This window comes from Magnolia sinica, chromosome 3 (genome assembly GCF_029962835.1).
Source record: "Magnolia sinica isolate HGM2019 chromosome 3, MsV1, whole genome shotgun sequence".
Taxonomy (NCBI): domain Eukaryota; kingdom Viridiplantae; phylum Streptophyta; class Magnoliopsida; order Magnoliales; family Magnoliaceae; genus Magnolia; species Magnolia sinica.
Genome location: NC_080575.1, coordinates 117955380 through 117981927, shown reverse-complemented (window position 1 = coordinate 117981927; position 26548 = coordinate 117955380). Strand labels below are relative to the sequence as shown.

Here is a 26548-nt window from a genome sequence, read left to right as displayed (position 1 = left end):
GTTTAAAACAGGTGTTGTGGATGATTCCACTCCATATTGTAAAATCTAAGTTAACAAAGTCCCAGTCCAAAAGTCAGATTAATTGAAAATTATTGACCTCGGATTTCGGGACATGTAGCGTGCTGAAACAAAACCGTTAGATATTTTAATTTCATCTGCTAAAAAATGTCCATCAATCACGATAGGTACATAATAAAATAAGTATAATGTTTGGTTTAGGATACATCTAAACTGGGTCCACTAAGTTGAACAGTTCAATTTGAATTAATTTATGGCATTTGTACAATGTCACAATGCATGCGTATCAGCCATCATTGTCTGCAAGAGTATCAAAATTTTCCCTTCAGCCCTTCTTCTGTTCAGTTATTTGATACTGTGGACACAACGCAACAGTGTTTACAGGCATAATCACTTAAATTTCATATGCAGTCTAACTCAAAATTAAACCGTCCAAATCATGAAAACCATTCTAGATGGGTCAAAAATATAAAATCATATTCATTGGATTCTGCTAATCTCTGATTAATGTACATTTCTTTGTTGATAGCAGGCCGTTTATTAGCTTTCATTGTACTAATCCATTAAAAGATCACTAACAATCAGCCAATTAGGGCACATATTCTGCATATTTTCTTTTTTAACCTAAAGCATGGTCCACGATTTAACGGTTCATTCGAGTTTCACACGTGCCACGAATATAAATTCTGAGTGCATGCGTATGATCTGTCACACTCTGTCAGAGTATCAAAATTTCTTTCCCGTGTTCTTTCAAATTGCCGGTAGGGACGACGTGCGCCTTTTATCTTTATTCGGTATCTCGATTCGATTCGTTTTCAGACCTTTCTCCTCCTAGGTCTTTCCCGTCTAGTCATTTCTCCCCCTTACATCTCAGCCGTCCGATTCTCCCGTCTCCCGCATCCCATCCGTCAAACTCCCTCTCGAACTTCCGAAATTCAGTTCCTGAAGCGTCAAGCTTCCGACACCTGCTTTTTTCTTTTCCCGATCGACTAACTTCGGAAACTTCCTTTGCAAGATCCCCCGTTACATCCTGCAATCTGCCGAGGATTTAGGAACTAGGGTTTAGAGCGACACTGCTTCCAGAAAATTAGGGTTTGAAAATTTCACGGCATGGAAGCAAAGGGGCGGTTTACTTTGGGCAGGCAATCGTCACTTGCACCTGAGGATGACGGATCAGAAGCCGTCGATGAAGTAGATGCCATCGATCCGACGGTTCGGATCATGTATCTTGCGAACGAGGGCGACTTGGAAGGGATCGAGGAACTCTTGGGTGCTGGAACAGATGTGAATTACAGCGACATTGATGGGCGGACGGCTCTGCACGTCGCCGCTTGCCAAGGCCGCACGGATGTTGTCGAGTTGCTGATCCGGAGGGGCGCCAAGGTCGATTCGAAGGATCGATGGGGAAGTACGGTATGATCGTCGGAAAAGTCTTTAATTTTTTCAAACAATTAAGACGGATCTGATTGAATGGATAGTTCATACTTCCGATCTTTTAGTTGGAAATGGGATTTTAATTCTTAGAAGTCAATGTAGGCGATTCTGACAGGATTTCGTGGTAGTGATGATTTCTAAGCTTTTGTAATAAACAGCTTAAATTGATCGTGTGTATCAGATCCTGACTTCTCATTTTGTTGTACGCTACGATGGATAGTCTATTTGCCAAAAATCACAACAGTGGGTTGATCCTAGCCATTGATAGATAGGTTTTCTGCCCATTGAATGCTGATCGTTGGTTGGACTTCTTCGTAGCCACATATTTATTATCTTCATGAGTCCTCCAATCGGTCGCTAGGGTAACCCAACTTGTTTAATTTTTTGGGTACCACTATCCACAATAGACCTGACAGATGAAAGGTTCAGATCTCATGCATGTGTACTTAGCGTATGGATATTGAATGCTTTATAACTGAGTTAGCTAATATTGGTACTATTTATTCCTTTCTCTATTAGAAGATTTCACTTCTTGCTGGACTGACTATTTTGTGATGCATCCATGACCATAAATGAGTGATCAAATGATGTGTCTAGGTCAAGCAAACTGTTCAATCAAATATCTATTCATCAGAACGCATATCAATGGATGTTTCCGGGTGACTCTGCTTCAAATCCCGCTGAGTCTATAGTTGACTCGGCCTGAGTTTTGAGTCAAGTCGCTGAGCTTTAGAACTGTAGTGATTTCATGCCTCTCTAATTTGCACCTGTATTGGTGTGTGTATTTGGCAAATATGTTTCTTCAATAGTATATTCATGTCCTTGTATTGTACAGTTGGAAGCATAACATCTAAACAAACATGTTTTGTTCAATTTGGCAGTTTTTGGTTCTTTTGCATAGGCACAACATAAAGCTCATGTCATTGTTATTGACTTCTTTGCTCTTCTTCGATTTCTGAATGTAGTTCTATGTTAAGGACATTACATCTATGCTGTTGTTTTCTGAATCATCTGAATAGGGAATCACAAAAATGATTTTTGCCTAAAACAGCCACTTGCAGATGCAATATATTACAAGAACCATGATGTGATCAAGCTATTGGAGAAACATGGTGCAAAGCCTCTGGTATGTTTTGAATATAGGTCATCCTACTCTATTGTGTTTGGGTTTGGATCTTTGTATGTTGCAGTTCATTGACCATAGTTTGAGAACTTGTTTTCTCCCCCCATTGTGCATTGTATATCTTCTTATGACTCTACCACTTTCAGACGGTTCCCATGCATGTTCAAAATGCTCGCGATGTCCCAGAATATGAGATTGATCCAAGTGAGCTTGATTTTGCCAACAGTGTTGATATAACTAAGGTATTTATGAACCTCACTATTTTAATAATGAATTTAAATTTCTCCAACAATTATGGTATTTATGAACCTTGCTATCTTTATAATTAATTTAAATTTCTCCAAGAGACAAATTGTCTTTGCATTTGTTGATGGTGTAACTTATGCTTTAGTTGACACCCATACCAGGAATATGTGCATCCTGGTTACGACAGGTTACTGATCATTTTGAATTAATGGAACATGCATTTGATACTTCAATGCAAGTGTTTAAGTGCTTGTACCTTAATCATGTTTTACGAACAAATCCATAGTCAGTGATGTACTTTGATGCTTCATATGGGATCTATAATCTCCTCTCTGATCAAATCTAATGGGGAACTTTGTTATGAGTGACTAGGTATGCTTTTCAAAGGTGTACGTATGGTGTTTAGAATATATTTATTCATTTTTGTATACTTTTCGGGTAGTTAGGAAGCCTCTGAGTTTAAGGGTGGACTGCATGATGTCTTATTGGTTGAGTGATGGTTGGAAAGGAAGTATTCTTTTCCTTGCTTTTGATTTTCATATAGCAATCAAGAAGCATTTTAGGCATGTCTTCTTGTACTGATAGATTCTTCATTTCATTAAGCTGGTTACTGTGCACCAGCAATAACAAGCAGGAGAACCTCTGCAACATTTCATCTACTGTTTACCCTATTAATGATGTAGGGATGCTCGAAGTCTGTTTTGTGCAACATCCATTTCTTTTCAGTGATCTTTGTTGATTTGTAAATCAGTGTTCATTTATGTGGTGCTATTCATGGTAGATTCCCATTGATGTGGCATATTAATATATGGAACTGTGTTGTTTTATATTTTCATGACTTGGTTTTTATGGAAATATTTCAGGGGACCTATCGTATTGCAACCTGGCAAGGAACCCAAGTTGCTGTGAAAACGCTTGCAGAGGATGTTTTCAGTGATGAGGATAAAGTGTGGGTTGATCATACATTACTAGTGAATCCTGATGTTTATTACTGTTAAAAAAATTCTGATGTTTATGTGTCTGTTTGTGTCCTCATTGCATTTCGTTGCTCTCTTTGGTCATTTCTCTGGCTCTGAAAATTTGATATGTTGTTGATTTTACAGGAGGGCATTTATGGATGAGCTTGCATTGCTTCAGAAAATAAGGCATCCAAATGTCGTCCAGTTTCTGGGTGCTGTGACTCAGAGTAGTCCGATGATGATTGTCACTGAATATTTGCCCAAGGTGTTTGTTGATCTTTAAGTAACTTCACTCCTTGGATCATGTTAACAAGAGCAGTGAAGTTGTCTTTGATTCTCTGCCTCAAACTTGGCTTTTGTAGGCTGAAATTAGTGTTTTAAATAGCTATGCTATGTAGTGTGTAGCTTACGCTATGTAGCGTGTAGCTTGCGCTATGTAGCAGCTTAGCCTTAACACTACATGATAATTTGCATATGTTACACGCTACATACACTATGCTACATGCTACGTAACATAACTCACATTGCAAGTTATTTTTCACTACAACATTAAAATCAGTTAACGTTTTAGTAATTTGTTGCATTTTTTTTTCAATAAAAATTAGTTAATCTTTCCAATGCTTTTAGAAAACCAATGTAAGTAAACGGTATTAAATCAATTTTGGTGCTCTTTCTTTACCTTTGTAGCTAATTGTTGCCCTTTTGTATTACTTTAGGGTGCGCTTGGTTGCACCAAATATCATGAAATTTTGTTAAATTCCATTATTAATCAGTCTAATTTGGTGCAGAATATCATGAAATTGGTACAACCATGCGTGATCTTGATTAAAAATCTAGAAGTAGTGTGTAGCTTACACTATATGCTATGTAGGTTATACCTTATACTTCAGAAGGTGAATGCTATGCTGCATGCTAATCGCTATTTAAAACACTGGCTGAAAATGCTCTTTTGCTCTGGTTGATCAGTGTCAAAAGTGCTGTTTTCTTCATTTTCAAATAGCCATTTTTTGATGATTCAAATATCACTTAAAAAGGCTCTCTTCATTCAATGTTTAGTTAAAATCTTGCACTAGTTGCCGATCTGAGTGATATACACTTCCTTAACTTCCCCATTTACTTCAGGCATTGATGCTGACCTTGTTTTGCTTTTTCTCGGCCAATTACATCTCAATCTTCCTGGATGTTAGCATCTAATTCCAGTAAAATGGTCAAAGAAATTAAAATGCTGCAGTTACCTCATTTGATATATAGAAGGCTGATGTTAGGAACATCCTTGCAAAATTTGTAAAGCATCCATTCATCTATTTACCTGTAATGACAATGAAGGAATCATCCAATTCAAGTTAAAACATGCAAGTGAGTTTCAGTTCTGTCAGATGCACTTCATCCTGAAAGAAAAATCCCTCAGTTATTTGCTACATCATGAGCAAAAATTGGATCCATAGATTTATGGTCCACAAGAGATCTGTTTTTCTGCCATTAATAATGTTGGACTGTCCAAAATTATTTTAAGAGAGGTGATGTCCTTTTGCCTAATAGTAAACTTAGGCAAAATGACTAGAGAAATCAAAATGTAGGCATCACTGTTAAAGTTTAAACTACTAATGGATCTTGGAATTGCCAGGCTAGGTGATAAGAAAGCAATGTAACTTTTTGGGGCTCAGCGTGGTTATCACTGATGTAAGAGATGTTGGAATCATAGATCTGAAGTTTATTATCCTTTTTCTTTTTACTGAAGTTTATTGTTGTCTGTCCTGAGAAAGCTCTTTAAACACTCTCATAACTTGCAATTTGAAGTGGTCAATTAACCAAAGACATCATAACATAAACTGACAAATTAATTGATTTGTTGTCATTTATCCAAAGTCGTTTTCTATTTTGCAATTTCTCTGTCCTTTCTCTTTGGAAATGATGTATATTATCTTCTTTAGCAAAAAGTGTATTTTCTTTGCCGGTAATCAGAACTGCTCTATGTTAGCCAAAGTGCTAACTACTAAGAGGATCCAATCTGCAGACAAACAGGCCCACACAATCACTTTCTATTGTCTGATAGATGAATGTTTAGCATTAAAATCATATCATAGCACAGGTAGATGTTGCAGAGAAATTTCTTTCATACAAAAATATAAAATGGACAATCAAGAAATTGACCTGATTTTCTAAGTTTTAGATGGTTCTGCATGTGGGACAGGGTGATCTTCGAACATTCTTGAAAAGGAGAGGAGCATTAAAGCCAGCACATGCAGTAAAATTCGCACTTGATATTGCGAGGTCCATCCATCGCCTTTTGTGTTTGAAATTTGTTCTTGAAATAGGCATTGTAATCTCTCTCTCTAAAAAAAAAAAGAAAAAGAAAAAAAAGAAAAAGGCATTGTCAATAATTCAAAATGAGTTTATGGACTTCCTCTACAAACATTCTTATTTGTTGATTGTGTATCGTGGATCTTCTTGCATTGTCCAGCGTTGACACATGTAAGTCACATGGTTTCTTTATAATTTTTTTTATCAGGGGAATGAACTACTTGCATGAAAATAAGCCAGCTATCATTCACCGTGACCTGGAGCCTTCGTAAGTGATCACATCAATTGTGTACTTTTCTGAGTTTCTGTTACAAAAATTCAAATATTCTTAAGGCTTCGCTAAATTTCTTTTATCTACCTGAAGAGTCTGAAACTATTAGAACTTTGTTATTTTGCCTACTGCGAGTAAGATTACAGAAATATACTGCGGGATGATTCTGGGCATCTGAAAGTTGCAGACTTTGGAGTTAGCAAGCTGCTGAAAGTAGCAAAAACAGTTAAAGAAGAGAGACCTGTAACATGTCATGACACTTCCTGTAAGTTCTATACATGCATCTCTTCTCTGCCCTATCTTTTATTTGATTTTAGTTTTGTTGTGAATGGCACAGATGGCTTGGTGTCATTATCTATTTACTGGCTAATTTTGCAGTCTTGTTTTCTATGGTCCACAATTACCTTGTAGGTTTCTGTGCCATCTATTGATAAATCTAGCTTGTAGGTTTCTAGCTAACTTTGCACATAATTTTATGGAAAGGTGATCGAATTCTACCTCGTAGATTTTTTCATCATCTTGATGTTGGTTTTGAAAATGTGATGGATGGGAATCAAGAAAATAATGCCTCTCATTACACTTTGATCCAACTCTCAAGGCCAGATTAGCCTTGAATGCATGAAAGAGATGAGGATCCAACTCTATTCTGATTAGCCTGAATGATGAGGTAGAAGTTTTGGAACTTAATAGAGGACGCACAAGCTAAAGTGATGAGGACATCCGAGGAGGAAAGCTCCCTTTATGGCTAGGTGATGCATACATGGGGCGCCATGGGTCCAATTCGAGCGCTTAGCCCGTTGAAGACCCCACATGCATGATTATGTATCTTTGAAAGCCCCACACTGAGAAGATGCATGTAGGCTACTTAGTTGGACCATGACCATTAGATCATTGTCATTGGACATCTTGATCGTGGGCTATGAAATATTTTAGTTTATTTAGTTGTTTATATGTTTGGTATTTTTGGTTTAGCTTATATTTTTGCTGAGTTTAGGGAGTTAGGAATGAATTTTATTTTATTGAGCATCTTTATGTGAAACTTTTTATTTCAGAAAGTCTTTTTGTAAAAAGTCTTTTATGAGATTATATAAGGCTTGGACATCTAGACCCTAGCCCATAATTGAATATATGAAAAAAGAAGAAGAAGAGAGTTCTTCATTCTCTTTGCTTTGAGATGAAGCAAATCTCCTATGATTGGAGTAAATTGGTGTGATGCCATGTAGTGAATCCAAGTTATCCTTCTTTCTTATTCTCTTAAATCAAAATTTATTTCTCTTTCTCTTTCTTTTTAGATGTCTTTTCGTCTTTCCCCAGCAACAAACCTTCTCCATCTCCATTCTTGTTCTTCCTTCTTCCAATCCATACACCCACAACCTAGCTCGTTCCAAACTCCCATCCAATCACTCCCCCTCCCTTTCATCCATTGTTTTCCCCAATTCAAACCCTAATCCCCAAATCCTAACCCTTCTTTCCTAAAACCCTAAGTCTCAAACTCTAATTCTCACAAACCTAACTCCCCAAAAAACTTAACTCTCAAAACCCTAATTCCCCAAAACCCTACTTCCAAACCATAATTTCCAAAATTCAATTCCCAAACCCTGAAGTCCTAACCCTAACCCTAACCTACCTAAACCCTCACAAACCAAGTGAACCCCTTTGAATTGAGAATAACCCCTATGCTTAGATGGAAGTCCTACCTTCCATAGATCCTGATTATTTGGTATTTTGTTAGATCTATATTGCGGGACTGTCGTATGGCTTGAATTCAAACACGTTACATTGCTGATTTTTTTTTAAACTTGTGTTAGGTTAGCTTTATTTTGTGCTCTAAATTGTTCTAGTTAATATATTGGTGATCTTATTGCATCATTCTAGGCTAGGTCATCTATCCTGTATCATAAAGTATGTGAGTTCCTTGTGTAGTTTAGGGTCAATTGGAACTGTTCATTCATTCATACAAGTAGGAGCAAGCCATGGTGCAAAAATCATGCCAATCGGGTGATCTTAAGCTTCCAATCAACGACATGAAAATAGACAGTCAAGATTGACCAGAGAAACAAAATAGATCCAATTGTTATCTTGAAACTTCTAGTAGGAGCAAGCCATGGTGCAAAAATCATGCCAATTGGGTTATCCTAAGTTTCCAATCAATAGCATGAAAGTGGACAATCAAGATTGTGATGCAGGATATGAAATTCAAATATGATATGCAAGATCTCAGGCTTTAGATCATACTAATTCAAAACAATCCATATTAATTCCACATCCTACACAAAAGCTCAAGCATTCAAACAAGGGGAATCTGCACGGGTCCAAGCCTACGCATGCTAGGGCTGGATCAAGTAAAATTATAGACCAAATGATAGTCAAAGGGAAATAGAGGACAACAATCAGTCCCTAATCCAAGGGATTCCCCAATTTCAATTCAAGGAACCCTAGGGTGAGAAAATGGGCAAATAAGTTAGGATAATGCAATTTAGGGTTAGGGTTATGAAAACAGGTTTGAAAAGGGGGAAAACAAGGAGGAAACCTGAACCTGGAATAGTCCACGCGTGCGGACAGCGGGCCAGGGCCTGGCGCACGTGCGCGGGAGCCTGGTCGCATGTGCGAGCATGACCCGATTCCCCGAACCGACTCCTAGGGTCTGGTCGGCTAGGGGAGGACTCTAAAACCCTTGATTTTTAGCTTGATCCGAGATGCGGTCTATGCGTGGTGCTCTGCTGAAGTTTCAGCCCTCCTGCAGGGCTAGATTTTGGAAATTGGATGTAGGGAGAAGAACTGCTGCAAAAACTGGCGGATTCGAAGCGATGATGATTGTAGAAGAGGAGAAATATGGATCATAGAGGGTAGGGGTGGATGGAGATAGATGTGGCTTTGCATCACGGTAGTTAGCTCTTCGAAAAGGGAGGGCTTCTCACCCACTTGAATTTTTCCATAACTCGGAAATTCAAAGAATAGAAAAAAACTTGCAGGAATTTTTATTAAGCTTCAATGAATCAAAAGAACTACAAGGAGTGCCTATCTATAAGAAAACTTTATATCCAAAAACTTGCACCATGTGTGCAACCTATTACTTGGCGATGAATTAAACCAAAATAAAAACTAATCAAAGAAATCTAAAGCGTTCATGATATTCTAAATAACATAAATGATCAAAACCTAAAATATGAAATCAATCCGTCCAGTGGGTCCTGATCATGAGATCCCATGATGGGCTTTACTTGATTATCGGGCTCACTCTAATGAACTAAAACTCCATCTTCTAACTAGGAGGCCCTCCCTGGACGTCGTCATCGAGCCAGATCAACGGCGGGGCCCTCCCTCTCATTCCGTACGTGCGTAGGGGGCGGTGTGCGTGCACGTGTGCGCGTGATGTCCCCATCAGATTGACCAGGGATATAAAATAGATCCAATCATCATCTTGAAACATCTAGTAGATAGATCCCACTTTGCATTTCTTATGATTCGAAAGTAACTCTTTAATTTGTTGATTCTAAGCATGTGATTTATGGTTCCTAAACAACTAACGGTTGTAACAAATTGGCCCCATTCAAAGGGTAAGGCACCTCGTGCTGTTCAAAAGGTGGGGGAGTCAGGGATTCTGGGGGATAGTTCTATTATAGAACATCTGATGGGGCCTTAAGCCTGTGAAGTTGTTTAAGATATCAAGGGAAGGCTGCTACTACATCTGTTCTTTCTTGATCCGACATGCAACGCGAGTTTTTATGGACCTTATCTTGTATTTTTTTTTTCTTTGAAAGATTTGGAAGGGTGTGGCTCAATCCATAGTAATTACCTATCCAAAGAAAGAAATACCGATGTTGAATATCCTTTATTTACTTTATCAACTTTGACATGATTTGGATTCAAGTTCTCTATTCGTGGAACAAAATACTCCATCAAAAGCAAAATGATGAGATATGCCCATAAATCAGTTTCAATTTGTTCAGAAAAATGTGAGAACATGTGAAAATCATTTTTTTGGAATTCCCAAAATACCCTTAGATGCAACCAAATTTACTGCCAAGGACGTGAGGTCTAAAATAATCCCAGAAAACGTTCGAAACCAGGTGGGACTAATCTAGGCATTTGACTTCCAACACTTCCAAATCAATACATATCATGAGAAGATTTGATTCCAAGAATAGACGGACTTGTAGAGAGAGGTAGGGTGTTGCCTATTAGGTGTTATGTGAAGAGTATTGCACCTTACCTGTAATCATCACATGATGCTGATTTCAAGTTAGTATTTTCCCATCATTTTGTTCATTTGTTTTGCACCTATTGTGGTTGTGAATTTTACTTGCTTCTTCAGCTAATCTGTTTTATTTCTATAGCTGCTTCAGCATGTGACTGTTTTATAAGATAATCAATATGCAATGGCAGGAATCAAGTATAAACATTGTTGAATTGTGATTGCAATATGTTTCTACATTCCCATTTGCCCAGACGTTGAAATATTTCTCTCCTTAAAAAATTTCTGGCAGTTCTATTTATTTTGAGTCCATCTAATCTGCAATGCAGTTGGCCAATTTGATTTTTTCATCAGCTGCAATTGTTCCTCAAAAAATATATATTTTTTCTTTTATGAACAGGCCGGTATGTGGCTCCAGAAGTTTTCCTAAATGAGGAATACGACACGAAAGTGGATGTTTTTTCATTTGCTTTAATTCTACAAGAGGTAAAGTGACTCTCACAGCCCCTAGAATTATGTGAATATCTGTATTTGAACATATAGGTATTGATATGTATTGCATGTCCCGTTCTCCATATATTTCTTAAGATCTGTTATTGTGGGGTTAATTGAGGCATCAATCTGTATAAAAAATGCCACACAGTTTTTGTGCAACTAATACCGACAGAATTCTCATTTGGGACCTTTCCAATTTCTGATTGGGTTTTGTTTTTTAGTTTCTTAATGTTATTGTCTTAAAAGTTGAACTGAATGACTCAAGTATATAGTCTTTTTCTTGGTTCTGACCATTGATTCAGGATTATTCAGAATCCCATATCTAGGATTGTTTGGAATCCTTTGCTTTGCTCTCTCTCTCTCTCTCTCTCTCTCTCTCTCTATTTGTGTTTTATGTTTTGAGTTTTCACTTAAACAAGCTCATAAGTTTTTGATTGAGCTGAATTAGCTCAAGTATACCGTCTTCTCCTGTTTGTGACGATGATAGACAATTACTCTTGAAAGGTTGGCAACTGTAGATTGTGTACTACGGCGTTAGTGTGTGGAGTCCTTACTCTTCCTCCGGTGGTAGACTCTCAGGAGTTTCGACACTGGGTCAAGGGTTCGAGTACCCATAGGTGGTGAAATTCCACTACGGCGTGAGTGTGTGGGGTATGTGTGCGTGCATTAAAAAAAAAGAAGAAAAAGACAAAAAAGTGTAGATTGTGTACCAAAAAGTACAGGAATGATGACTTGCATTCACATATCGTAGTATAACTGTTTGAAGTTGTGATCAATGGGTGAGATTGAGGTTCATTGATATGGATATTAAGGTCACACCTATATTTGGTCTAATAATCTCCTGTGTAGCTTACACTAAAGACTTGAAGAGAAGTACTAACATTCAAATCACCTAATGGTTACTGAGCTAATGAATTCCATGTTATGCGATGATCTTCAGATGATTGAAGGATTACTACCATTTTCTACAAAAGAAGAAAAAGAAGTTCCAAAAGTATATGCTGCTAAAGAGCGGCCACCTTTTAGAGCTCCATTGAAGCTTTATTCTCATGGATTAAAACAGTAAGTCCATCTGCATGGTTGTTCTTTGGTTACTTATTTTATTTTTAATTTTTATTTTCGTTTTTGTTTTCTTTTTCTTTTGGCTATATGGCGCAACTCTACATGACATGATAGTATGATAAATGTTATCTATTTTTGATTGATAATGGCTTTACTTTTGGCAGCTGATGGTGACACTGATTCCACTTTCACAGTATGAAAGTGCACACAAAAATAACAAAAAGTGAATTCACAATGACTGTAAAGCGTTTTGTTTTATTTTAATTTCAGAAAAATATCTCTCTTTAAGGGGTAACTCATAAGATATATTACTTCACCAAAATATCCACTGTGCTAGATGTTCAATAGAATGTCCGGAGACCACTACACTTCAAGCATGGCTTTTGATAAGGTGCTGTCAATTCGGTTATTCTTCTAAAATGGTTTTCCTCATCTTTCTAATGTCTTTGATCTAGGACCATCCAATCATTAAACAGGGTCCTAAAGTGGACCCCACTGTTGTTGAATACAAGGCCAAGTGATGCAGGACGGATGGTCTAGCTTAAGATGAAGCGATAAAATCAAATAACGGATTAATTAGGGAATTCAAAGCACAAAATAAAACTAATCTACCACAAATTTGAAGAATTCAAGTATTAAATATGCTCAAGTTCAAACCAAACAATAATCCCGCAATGAGATCTTTAGAAGATATTAATCAATTAGGACCTATGGAAGGTAGAACTTCCATCTAGCATAGGGATGAATCTTAATTCAAAGGGAATCACTTGTCCTAGTAGGGTTCGGTAAGTTAGGATTAATTTAGGAAGTAGGAAATTGGGAATTGGATTAGGGTTTTGGGAATAGTTAAGCTAGGATTTGGGAATTAGGGTTTTGGGAATCTAGGTTCTAGGTTAGGGTTTTAGTGTTTTAGGCTTAGGGTTTATGGGATTTAAGGGGAAAGGATGAAGGATCAAAGAGGGAGAGAAAGGGGGAATGGGTTGGCCATATGGTCACGTTTGTACGGTCTCTGAATTTTCCCTTGATGGTCCATTTCGCTTCAATTCGTCAAGGACCCTTAAAATTTTTGTTTTGATCCCCAAAATAGACCCAGATCTAGTGTAGAATGACTTTGGAAGCTTCCTCTATGGTTTAAATGAAAAAGAAAAGGAAAAAGAAGAAGAGAGAATTGGGGAAAAAAAATAAAAAAAAAATAAAATCAAATATAGGCCTTTATGGCCGCATCAGCTTGTATCGTTCCCATATAGGGTGGATTGTCATGTTTTGTATCAGGCTGATATGTATATGATACGGCCCCATTTCATGTTTTGTATCAAGTGGATATGGATATGATACTCGGCTGATACAATATGGATATTCAAAACCACGGTGCACACCTTCCTATGACTACTTGAGAGGATAGGAAAAGTAAACTGAAAGAGAGGTTCCTGCCTTGGACTAAGAAGAGTTCATGTTCAAGTAGTGATTTCATTGTGCCAAGGAAACCTCATTGTGTGGGCATGTACAAAGAAATTTTGTGATTTGGCAGTTTCGTGTAAATTTTTAAAGAATGAGCAACAATAAGCCGTAGCCCATTACTTCTTCAATGGATTGGTCTATGAGGAGAATTTCAAAAGAAATGATGACAGTAACATCTCATGCATTGATGGGGCCTACCAAGCGTTCCTACAAATCCTTGAACAAATTAATAAAGATGTTGCTAGAGGTAGCAGTTTCCAAACAATGGGGTGATCCACTCACACCCCAAATAATTATGATCCATGTACCTCTACATTATGTGATAATAGGAATTGTCAGAACATTCCTGTGGATAATGGTATGAATCAGTGTGCCATTTCCACCTGACAGAATAATTGTCCCAAGGGAAATGATGAAATGACAGAAACGACAAGAAGAGACAACAACAACATATCTTGCTACTGTATTTGGGTAAGGACTCAAATAGTTGTGTGCCCTTCCAGGAAGAACTACTCTAAAGAGTCTGCAAACTGAAGAGGAAATCAAAGAGGAGACACATGAAGAATTTGTGCTTGAAGAAGTCATACTCAAAAGGCCTCAATTCAGTTACTCTTGTAATGAGACTGACGATACCTAAGGAGGACGATGAGGTAGGGTTGGCAATGGGCTAGGCCACCTCCTGACCTTGGCGGCTTAGTCTTGTAGGGCTAGGGCTTGGGTCTCTATCGGACTGAGGGCTAGGCTTGGGCTTGAAATTTAGGCTTGGTCTTCGTTTAGGGTGGGGCCAATGATGAATGGCCCGGCCTGGTTCATTGGCCCAATCCAATAATCAAGTGGGTCACTGTTATACAAAAGGATGGGTGATTTGAAGACACCTGCGGTCCCATTCAACTTTCATGTGTAGTTTAAAGCATAGTTCTAATACTTGGTGGCTCAACTTGGAACTTAGCCGAGTCAACTTGACACAATGAGATTACAAGCCGAGTCATTAAGAAACTCCGTATTGACTCGGGCTTGGTTCCAATTGGGGAAAGACTCTTCTAGTCGGCATGAAGAGTTGGTTGACCCGGTACGACTTGGTAGTGGCTCGAACTGAGTCACTTGTTTTTTGAAGGCACTTTATTAGAAAAGCGGAAGAGCGGAGAATGGGAGTTGAACCCAATACCTAACAAGAGAGATGAGAGCCTTGACCAGTGCACTGAATGTTGAGTTGTTTAGGGCCTGTTTGGCTGGACAGATCCCATGGGATTAGGAGGGATGGGATGGATTTTAAGGTAATGATGGTGGTGTCAGTGGATTGGTTTAAGATCCATGGGATTGCTATATCCCAGGACAAGTTCATCGAGTCTGTTTGGCACGCCCGGCATATCTCGGGATTTTACCTTCCAATCCCTTCCAGTCCGTCCAACCAAACACGCCCCAGACACGATTGAACGGGATTAGGAGGGATGGGATCAATTTTAGGGCGTGTTTGGACGGGCGGATTGGAAGGGATTGGATTGTATTGGAAGGGATTGGAAGGTAAAATCCCGGGATTGGCCGGGCGTGCCAAACAGACTCGTTGAACTTCTGCCTGCATATAGCAATCCCATGGGATTGCTAGCAATCTACTGACATCACCATCATTACCTTGAAATCCACCCAATCCCTCCTAATCCCGTCTATTTTGCCTGGGACGTGTCTGGTTGGATGGATTGGAAGGGATTGGCCGGGCGTAATCCCGAGATTGGCCAGGCGTGCCAAACAGACTCGGTGGTAAAATCCCTGGACATAGCAATCCCATGGGATTGCCAGCAATCCACTTGACGCAGCCATCATTACCTTGAAATGGCTGCCATCCACCCTAATACAATCCAATCCCATGGAATCCGCCGTCCAAACATACCCTTAAGGAAATTATGGTGATGTCAATGGATTGGTTTAAGATCCATGGGTTTGCTAAATCCCAGGACAAGTTCATCGGGTCTGTTTGGCTCGTTTGGTATATCCCGGGATTTTACCATCCCATCCCTCCTAATCCCTCCTAATCCGCCTGGCCAAACAGGCCTTTATTTTAGAATTTTTTAATTACTTGTACCAATGTAAAAACTTCAATTGATTATTTTGAACTCATTTATTTTTAATATTATAATTATTAATATCGAGTTGATCTAGGTCTCGTCTTCGAGTCAACCTGACCTGGTTGCACATCGAATCGAGTTTTTGGGTTTTTGAACTATGGTTTAAATGCAGTTTTTAAATCCACGGTCATGTTTCTATCATCAAAACCATTTATGTGATGGGATTGATTAAGGATGAAGGGAATACTGCAAATAAATAAATAAATAACTCTTAGATTTAGACTATTTCAAACCTTTGATCATGTCACTATGTTCTTATAAGGAAGGGCCAGGGCTGATGGCTGATGCCTTTTTAGCTCAATTAGGGCCAGAGATGGGCAAGGGCCAGGATTTAGAGGACTAAGGCTGGGACAAGGCCAACCCCGGTCTTGTACTAGCCCGGCCCATGCCACACCTACGATGACAAAGATTTGTTGTGAACCAATTTCTTCTATATGAATGTTTGATGTGAGGATAAGTTTCGCAAGTTAGTTATTGTCATGGTTGTTATATCTTCATGGCTTTCAAAGAATTGGTCAAAATTTTGAAGTAAAAAGTAGGAAGGCATCTAAATCCTTTTAAGCTAGGATGGGTGAATGACTTCTCTACTCCTGTCTATTATCAGTGCCTAGTGACCTTTTTATTGGGGAAACGCTAAGAGGAATCCGTTTAGTGTGACATGATACCTATGTTTGTAGGTCATATACTATCAAGTGAACCATGGATGTATGATTGATGATTGCAGCAAGATGGCTACATGAAAACCTATTAATTTATGCACATGAGAGGACTAGTTCGAAGTTGAAGAAGGATTCTGAGAAGAAGAAGCCGCCAGGGCATCAATTGTCCTTTTTTGTTCTCAACTTGCACAAGATTTTAGGAGGCCGATCAGGGGCAATTGAAAGAACCCCAAGCGACGATGCAATACTCAAGGCCAGTATTTCCATGACCAAAATGAAACAAAAGATGTTGCCAAAGACATTGGCAATCATGAGTAATTGGAAATGAGGTGATCTATAATACTGTCCTAGGAGAGGTGTCAAGCCGACAAATGGCCATCATCACCAACTCCCGCCAAAGCTGGTGGAGATTCGGTACAAAATGACAAGTGGTGATTGTCAAGCTCCAATCAAAGGTCCTCTATTGCCCGAGTAAGGATCAGGCCATGGTGATGGTTTGATTGGGTTGTGGGAACCTCAAATCCAATCAAATGATCTAGATTATCCATTGATTGGATTGGGGGCCACAAATCAGATGGTCTATTTTGCATTGATTTACTCCCTTTCATGTTTATACACATGCCCTTGACCCTATGATGGGGCTTTGTACACCCGTATAACCCAATAAACCAATATGGTATTGCATATAGAGACTCCAAGCATGATAAGAACTCTTTATCAGCAATTTTTGTTTGTTCAGTTTCTGAAACCTAGAGAAATAGTAACAAGAAGGGGAAGAATAAGTGTTGACCATGACAGGGAAAAGCGAGGATTTTCAGAGTACTCTCCTCTCTCCCTCTCTCTATTTAAAGAAAAGGAGGTTACAATAGACAAGGATATACAACAACTGTGTTTAGATATGACATAAAAATATAAAAGGTGCAGTGTAGAAGCACTGATACATGCAGACATTTTCATATATTCCTAGAATGGTGCATTACTAGTGCACTTGAATATATACTCTAACACTCCCCCTCAAGCTGGTGCATAGATATCCTCCATGCCAAGCTTGATAAAAATGGTCTTGAGATGTATTGTGGTTGTGGCTTTGGTGAAGACATCTGCCAATTGACCTTTTGAATGAACAAATGGAGCAGATGGTCTTAGAGGTTAATATCTCCAGAATAAAGTGGCAGTTGACTTCAATATGCTTGGTGTGCTCATGAAAGACTAGGTTAGATGCAATGTGTATTTAGTTGCCTAATTATCATAATATAAAGAGATTGATGAAGATGTTGTAAATTTCATATCTTGAAGGATGGCCTTTACCCCCAATAACTCACAAGTCGTTTGTGCCATTGCCCGGTTTTCGGCTTATGTAGAGGAGTCACAATGCATGGGCATTTTCACGTTGGGCTCGAGTGGGGTGGCCTGTGGGATGCGGGGGCATGCTTGGGGTGGGCGGCCAGCGGAACCCATGTGATTTGGGGCCAGTGTGAGGCGGAACCTATGTGACTTGGGGCACACGAGGGGGTGGAACCCATGGATTTGGGGCCTACGAAGAGGGTTTGGCCGGGGACCTAACCCAAGAATGTGGGGCCCGGGTTATGAGATAAATGGATTAATTCGCCATGCTCTATCAGTTCGAGCTTTTAGAGCAAGTGGTTAATTGTCCTGCATCAAGTCAGCACCAACGCATTTCTTTTTTTTTTCTTTTATTATTATTATTATTATTTTTATTATTATTTTTATTTTTAAGTGCAATATCTTGTAGTAGGCTTTGATCTAGCGTTCCTTGGTGCTTAGTTTTTTAGTCTGCCTGCTACCTCAGCAGGCTCTTTTGTTTCCTTTCTCCTTTTTCCTTAATAAATCTTTCATTGCTTTAAAAAAAAAAAGTGCAATATCTTATAGTAGACCGTTGATTGGAGAAAGTACCAACCCAATCAACCTCACAAAATTTGTTAACATTCAAATCTCCATTTATTTGAATAAAGAAGATCACGACTGGATGCATCCTTTTAATTAACGTCGAATCCAATAAACTGCGTCAAGATGATAGCAACAAGGTCGTTGCATGAACTGTTTGATAATCCTGACAACATAAGAGATATCTGACTGAGTAAAGCTGAGATACATTATCCGACCCACTAGGTGTCGATACATTGTTGAGTTAATGTTATATGATTGTTTTTCGTGGAATTTATGGTTTATTTCCTTGGGTGTATCCAGTGTTTTAAATATTGACGATATCGGCCGTTATATCCCATGATATTTCTTGTATCCCATCTGTGCGATACAAAACGCACAAATAGTGGGATATATCCCCATGGTCGATCCGGTGAGCATTTTTTTTTTTCGATTATTATTATTTTTTCTTTAAATCATGTTAAATCAGTGTCAAATTGTTACAAATCCATTTTTTTTTTTTTCATGTTTTTGCATGAAAAATCATGGATTGAGAGCTTTGATTTTGAGATTTGGAGGAGAAGGATCAAGTTACGGAAATTTTAAATTTGAAAAAAATTAAAATTTCCCAATTTCTCGCAAATCGGTTGCATTCTGTGTCCAAACATAAAATCAAACATGTGTGTAACCTGATTTACTGATTCTTCTTTTGGTTTTGAATGTATTGCTTGTGTTTCCACATGTTGTTTTACATTTATAAATTATATGAATATACTTTGAATATACTTGCATCAATTCAGTTAGACAACGTATATATTAGGACCCCATATAAAGAATACCTATTACGTGCACTTGTTTTTTGTAATATTTTGATTTGTAAGTGTGTGTTGATGTCTTTTTTAATAATCACTGAAACTTCATTGAAAAATTCGACCAATTTCCAATGTTTCCCCATGTTTCCAACAACAACAACAATACATTACGCGATACTACCGATATATCCCATGTGATAACCAATATGTATCCGTATCCCAAGGGTGCGATACGTAACACGATCCGATATTTTGAACATCAACAGGACATGCATCAAGCAAGCCAACCTCAGAAAGAAGATTGAGCATATATTTACGTTGAGATAAAAATATCCCATGTTTGGAGCGAGCTACTTCAATTCCAAGAAAGTGCTTTAACGGCCTTAAGTCCTTCATTTCAAAAGATGAGGCCAAAAATTCCTTAACAGTAGCTATCTCAGTTGTACTCGTGCTAATAAGTATAATGTTATTGACGTATACTACAAGAATTGTAATATTGCCATCGATTCATTTGACAAATACAAAACGGTCAAATGTGCTTCTCTTGAATCCAATCTTTGAGATTGTGTTCTCAAGTTTTTGAAACCGGGCACGAGGTGATTGTTTGAGGCCATACGAAGCTTTCTATAAACGGCAGACTTTTCTAGTCTCCCCCTTAGACTGGAGCCTAGGAGGAGATGCATATATTTTTCTTCAGTGAGATTGCCATGTAGAAATGATTTTTGACGTGTATGGTTTCTTGGATTGAGTTGGTGAGAAGAGATCTGAAGGCTTGTACACTACTAAGGGATAGGGCCTTAGATATGAATGATTGGTGAAACAAGATCTATAAAATCGACCCCAAATATATACAACAACATGATGTGCATACTTTTATTAGTTAAATGTTCTTGAAACTGTTTGTTTGTTTGTTTTTTCTTTTTTTTTTTGGACGACAGGGTGTCCCCGCCCCTTTAAGGTGAGATTAGTCCCTGCGAATGCACGCAATCACCTGCCAACCACGTGCATTGGGCAATCCATGGGGAGGGGACTCGAAATCGTGTCCGTGGGGAGCAAACCCACGACCGAAGCCATTCGCCCAAACCGTGACGGGTGTTCTTGAAACTGTGTTGCAACTATAATTTTCAGCTTGATAAATGTGTCATGTGACGATTTGTGAATTAGAGATTAGTATCTCTAATACATAATTACTATTAACTAAAATGAGATGAACTCATTCATCTTATTTTAGGCATCTACCAGGCAGGTCCTAAGTTTAATTGCTTTCTTGAGTTAAAAAATGTGCAAGCTAGTTGAGGGACAGAAATTGCATAGTTCAAAAAAAAAAGAAATAATTGGGAATAATTTATTTTTTGTCATGTAAATTTTGATACTCATCTGATCATTTACTCCAACTTGGGAGATTTTCATGTTTGGAAAGCTTTCATCATAGAATCAGTATTTTGTCAACAGGTTGATTGAAGAATGCTGGAACGAGAACCCAGCCAAGAGACCAACATTCAAACAAATAATTGAATGTCTCTCTGCCATTAATAATCGCCTTGCTTATAAGAGGCGTTGGAAGGTTCTCTCTCTCTCTCTCTCTCTCTCACACACACACACACACACACACACACACACACATGCACACACACACACATGTACATCCAAGTGTGTGGGGGTGTAAACACGCATCTTGTGTAACAACTCCAATGTTGTTAGCTTACTCTTCTAGACAAAAATGGCTTTAATCATTTGGGCACATGAAAGCCACTTTCACTTCCCTTTTCTTGCTTGCCCACGAAAATGGTTTGTCCAACTGGGAAAAGCATCAAAGTGGCAATACTTTTGTCAGGGGCACTTTTTGATAGAGTTTTGGAAAACCGAAAATGTTGGAGAATGCTGAGTTGAAATTTGACTCAGGAAGAATTTAAGCTTCATATTATTGCCAGTTTAGATCATCCATTTGTGAATCAGTATCTCCAGTATTCCCAAGATTGTTGGGATGCTGGTTCCTTTGATCCATCTCAATCAATCTCCATGGAGACTGTTCAAGTTCATAGCCCGAATCTGAATTCTTGTGAAATGCCAGGCTTCATTTCTCACACGGGTTGGCTTGTCAGGTCCTGTCATGGGCAGGCAGTAACCCAAAAGTCACACTGGCTAGACGATCATATGTTAGCTGCTCTAATGGAAGACTCACCAGTCCAGTGGGTATCTATGACCACTGTCATTTTTTGGGCCATGGTCCATTCACAACAGGACCCACTTACTAAGCAGTGTGGATGTCTTGCATGTGATGCGATTTCCCATGGAATGTAAAATTTTCATGCGATGTTCCTGTCTGACATTGGCATTCATCAATGCAGGATGGTTGGACTTCATTACTAATGGTTTTCCATGCTTTTCTTCAGGTTAGGCCAATGAAATGTTTCCAGAACCTTGAAGCAATGTTTAAGAAAAATCCTTCGGCTCCAAGCAGTAGAGGTGGGTCATCTCGTTCAACCAGTTGATCAAGCCTTTTCCGGCTCAGATTCTCGTCTATCATACCGGCGCCTTTTCTAACTGCTAGTATTTTTTGTTCCCACATGTGCCTTTTTTATTGTTAAAATGCTGTATCTCAGAACTTACAATTCTCCCATGATCCAAGGGTGCATGCATCTGTTGATGTGCATTTACAAACACATTTCGACATAAGTGTACATCAAAGCTTGGCCCACTGTCCCCTTGACCATAAGAAGGTGTGCCGTACATTGGAGTTACATTCGATGATTTGCCCAGACACTTTGTATGTCAGTTTTCTTTTTTAATTATAAAAAAATCCTGAAAAAATGTGTGATGTTAGATTTTTAAAACCCAGCATGTGTATGAAAATTGGATATCTCAATAAAACACAGCAGTTTGTGAATATTGGCATGTGTGGTAAATGGGGGTTGCTGACCTGGTGGCCTGCGAACTGGATAGGCGATGTCCCAAGGGCATGGAGTGGAGTATGATAGCCATCCCTTTGGTTCCCTGTAAAAGGAACAGTTGGCTCGAAGCAAAGATGATAGTCCACATTCAATCAGAAAACCCACAAGTGGGTGGTTAGAGATGTCCCATTGCTGTGGTTTGAAGCCTATGGGGAGTTATTTAGCTCTGGCAGTGCGGTGGTTGATGCCCAGGCATTTACGTGTTGTATGTGTGGCACGCATTTGCTGATATTAATACGTCCGCATTGTTTGGACCTACTGTGGATGGATAGATCCCTCTTAAACCCTGGTTAATTTTTTTTTTTTTTTTTTATTCTTTACTTATCATTTTGGCAATCCATCAAAGGTCCATTTCTTTAGAAAATTGAATTATTGTGTCTTTTGGCGTATGATCCATCTAAATTAGGCACAGACATTTGGACCTAATTTCAACGAGTTGTATGCCACTTGTACCATTTCTTAGTGCCTGCGTATCAATTATTTCACTGCGGGGTATCAAAGTTTTCTCTTCAGTCTATTGACCATCTAAGAGGTGACCCGGAAGATTAGAGCCTGATCACCACATTTGTCGTGTGCACCGGGCAAAAGTTTGCTAAGTGCACTGCGAATGCCTTAAAGCTCAATCACATGCTCTGCATGTGCCGGAATGGCACGATATGTCCGATATCCAATCCATCCATCAGAAGGGAACTATAAATATCCAATCAAATCCATCCATCAGAATCAGGTTGATCCACTAGTCAGGTGTGACAGTGTGCAAAACAAGCATACAGCTCTGAAAAACTGGGCTGAAGTTTACTAACCCACCCACCTGTTTCCAACATTGGGGCTCACATGCTGAGTGGATCAGATTTAATTTTTGGGAAAACATGTAGGTCAAGCCAATCTGATGGAAGGATTGGATCTTGCACCTATGTGCCATGCTGGCAAATTGTGGCATGTACATGAGCTTGGTTGCAGGGAGGTGTGCTTAGAAAGTTTTACCAAAATGAAGCTGGGAGCATCGGTTTTTTTTTTTTACACACCCACCCACACCACATGGGCACTCCATTCCTGGTCTCAATGTTGAAACAGTGTCTACCATGGAGCTGGACCTAAGCTCATAGCATCATTGTCAACGTCATATCACTGCTGAGCCAAATAAGTGGTGTGTTTTTAGAAGAAAAATAAATTTTAAAAATAAAATATTTTATTGTATAATGTAAATGAATAGGTGATGTATAGAAACCTTTTAAAAAAATACTCATATGAATTACCAGTCAGATGAGCTTTTTCCACGGTTTAAATCATTTGGACCCATCTGAGCCATAGAGCAAGTAGTTTTTTTACTCCTACGAAACCGTTTGTATGTAAAAGAAAAAGTCATAGCAAAATGACTATCTTATATGCATGGGAATTTGATCGAGCTAGCCTTGTGATACGGTCAAAATCTCCAAAAGAAAGGAATTTTAAAATATTCTGAAGGTAGCTTGCTGAGAGGTTTTTAAACATTTTTCTTATCAAATTATCCTTGCATGCCTAAAAGGTTAAGGATAATAGGAGAGAAGACGGCTCTAAGTCTTGTGTCAAATGGTAATGCACCTGCCTGTGAGGCCCATTGTAATTCAGGTTTTTTATGTATATAGCCCATCCGTTATATGAGGTCGTTGTAATATATAACCCTAAAAATGAAGTTTACCTATAGATTTACTGGACTACACCACAAAAAATGGTGTAAATGGTGTGAGCTGCATGCTACCTTTGAAAATTGCTAGGTGGGCCATAGACATTTTCGATAAATATGATATCTGTGTTTTCCTTTCATCCATGTATTTGTGATATTATGAATAGGTTAGATGACATATAAACATCATTGTGGGCCCCATAGAGCTCATGCATACCATTCTTAGTTAATCACAAGTCAGTACAACAAAAATTTACATCAGTGAGAAGCTTTGGCCGTTGCCAATCAAAAGGTAGATCCAATCTGTTTGATCATGGGGCCCATCAAAAAGTAGATCCAATCCATTGATAATGTTTGTGGCTTAGGATTTTCTTGAGGATGTGTTAACTTTATATTGTTCTGAGCTATTAGTAGCCCATAATGAGAAAAAATACTCAACATTTCATTAGAATAATACCTATTGTTTTGTTATATTGTGGGCCATCAAATATGAAGATGTCGGTCATTCTCTGGATATTTACCTTTCTCAAAATTTTAAAGAGAATGGACAGAGCATATTTGACCAAAAGCTAAAGATGAGACCCAAAGACGTTGTACGTAAATGAGTTTATAATGCAAAAAATAATCACAAGGCCCATTTTTAATACCAAACTCAACCCTACCTCTCTCTTTTGAAGTTTCTTCTTTGAGACTCACCTCCACCCCCTCCGACATTGTTATTACATCGTGAATATCTTCGGCATCATCCTCTTCGGTTCTAACTCCTTGTACTTACGTAAAATGTCTTCTTTTGCAATCGAAAACTGTAGAAATGGCAAACAAAGGTATGTGGACAATATTTAATTTTTATTTTTTTAATTGTTGAAAGGGACCGCTATGTGTTGTAATGGTTGTGGTAGTTGTCATGGGTTGTGAATATGAAAATGATGTGCTTACGGAATGATGACAACTTGGATTACTTCAAAATGGCCATCCCATCCCATTTTGTACTCTTGTTTTAATATATAGGGTAGGGGTCATGGTTGTTATCTAGTACGGATTGAGAGTTTTTATTTTTTTTATTTTTTTATTTTAGTACGGATTGAGGTTATTAATAGTTAACACAGTTGATATTGGCGTACAATAAGGGTTGAGGTTATCAGTATGACAACCTCAACCCTTAATGGAAGATTGTTAATCTCGACCCTTATTGGGTAATAATATCAACCATTATTGTCCTACTATCAACCTTGACCCTTAGTGGATGATAACTTCGATTCTTAACTTAGTGGATGACAACTTTGAGTCTTAACCTAGTGGATGAGTACCTACTCTTGTTAGATTATAATCTTGACCCTTATTGAAATATGGGTTGAAAACAACCAAGAAGGACCATCTGCTTGGATTATGAGAAGGCAATAGTCTCTCTAAAGTGTTCCATTTAATTTTTGACAGAATACATGTTAGATGATTTTGACAACACTCTTATTAGAAAAGAGATATTTAGGCAGAGTTATTTTGGACATCTATTGGATTTGTCACGCTCCAAAATTTGGGTACAGAGTGTGCACCCTCAGACCCGAGTTTCAGTTCGTAACTCGTACACAAAGTGTACTAATTTAATTCCTTAATCGGTTTAATCAGAAATGATAATTATATTCAATGTAAGGTCCACCATAATCTCAATCACAAATACATAATACTTAGCACAATTAACTAAACATATATAAATTTTGACGACCCTTAAAATAAAATAAACATTAAAATCATTCACTTATTATACCATTATACTATAATGATATTTATTCCATGCTAACATTATTTCAAAGAAATAAATCTAAATAATTACTTAAAATCTCAAAGTAAATACTAGCATGCATTATCAAACTATGTTAACAAAATAAAATATATAATTAAAAATTGTCTAATGCCGCCACTTCATATTCAGATAAGTATGCCCATGTTTTAGGTGGGTCGTATTCAGGTACAGTAGATCCTTTCGGTTCTTGCGTCACATTATCTACTAATAGCTCCTCTGTACGGTTTTTTCATCAATAAAAATGTAAGCTGGCCAGACTTAGTGATATAACCCACCATAGTTCATAATCATAGCAAGTAAAATAATACATAAATACATGTACAATGATATGAATGTAAAATGATGTATGAATGCATCAGATGAGATGATTGTCCATCTGCTTGGGTTGGAAGTCGTCAATCCGCATCCACCCGTTGGGTAGGCTTCCACCTTTCGGTAGGCTTGGGCATAGCCCGCATCTGGTAATGCTCTACCAGGATCGACATTTCTTCCAGGGAGGGCCCCTAGGATCGACTATACATTATGCAATGCAATGAATAAGGGATGATATGTATATGCATATTTTTAATATTTGGTATAGTTGTCTCGATTAAAATATTCACATATAAATTTATCGTACAATTATCATATCAGAATATTCGAACCAGTAAATTAATCAAACAATCACAATGATTTATTTTAATTTTAATAAATTATGAGACAAGTTGGGTTACTCACCTGAGTTTGGTAGTATTGACTCTGTAATGTAATTAGGTTGATTTGAATTCCAGGGTCTTATCAATTATATCAATGATATTATTATTCATTTCTTTGTATTACATGGTGAGGTCCACCTTTGATTAACATTCTAAGTGGCCAAATCTAAAATAATCAAATAATTAAAATTATATGTTTATGTAAATTTAATTATCAAGATTTATATTTTCTTTTTAAGATCCTGAAATTGAATGTTAAATAATTAATCGGGGTAGTCCATCGGATGATTGGATGATCCAGATTCTTGAGGTATTATCATGTTTTGCCTCTACACATTAGATGGATGGTGTGGATCTAACCACACATACACTGATGGCCCATCTCAACCTTCTACGTTAAGTGA

General features: G+C 38.1%; 1 protein-coding gene across 2 annotated transcripts; it reads left to right on the top strand.

The window, feature by feature from the left end:
* Window positions 1-828: 828 nt before the first annotated feature.
* LOC131240926 (integrin-linked protein kinase 1-like) lies at window positions 829-21924 on the top strand. 2 transcript variants are annotated; one of them, XM_058239466.1, is made up of 12 exons: window positions 831-1431; window positions 2504-2578; window positions 2722-2817; window positions 3685-3770; window positions 3925-4045; window positions 5972-6051; window positions 6290-6349; window positions 6499-6617; window positions 10948-11033; window positions 11983-12104; window positions 20490-20601; window positions 21431-21924. In XM_058239466.1, the coding sequence occupies exons 1-12, from the start codon at window positions 1129-1131 to the stop codon at window positions 21527-21529; spliced, it is 1359 nt and encodes a 452-aa protein (XP_058095449.1). In that variant the 5' UTR covers window positions 831-1128; the 3' UTR covers window positions 21530-21924. The 2 variants fall into 2 exon arrangements, with proteins under 2 accessions (XP_058095450.1, XP_058095449.1); XM_058239467.1 differs by lacking the exons at window positions 20490-20601; window positions 21431-21924 and adding an exon at window positions 19976-20446 and having other exon boundaries at window positions 829-1431.
* Window positions 21925-26548: the final 4624 nt, after the last annotated feature.

Excerpts from the sequence above, each read along its gene's own strand:
- LOC131240926 (XM_058239466.1), top strand. The coding sequence starts at position 1,129 with ATGGAAGCAAAGGGGCGGTTTACTTTGGGCAGGCAATCGTCACTTGCA. Across the intron at positions 2,818-3,684 it reads ACAGTGTTGATATAACTAAG|GGGACCTATCGTATTGCAAC; the intron begins GTATTTATGAAC and ends GAAATATTTCAG. Across the intron at positions 20,602-21,430 it reads CTTATAAGAGGCGTTGGAAG|GTTAGGCCAATGAAATGTTT; the intron begins GTTCTCTCTCTC and ends GCTTTTCTTCAG.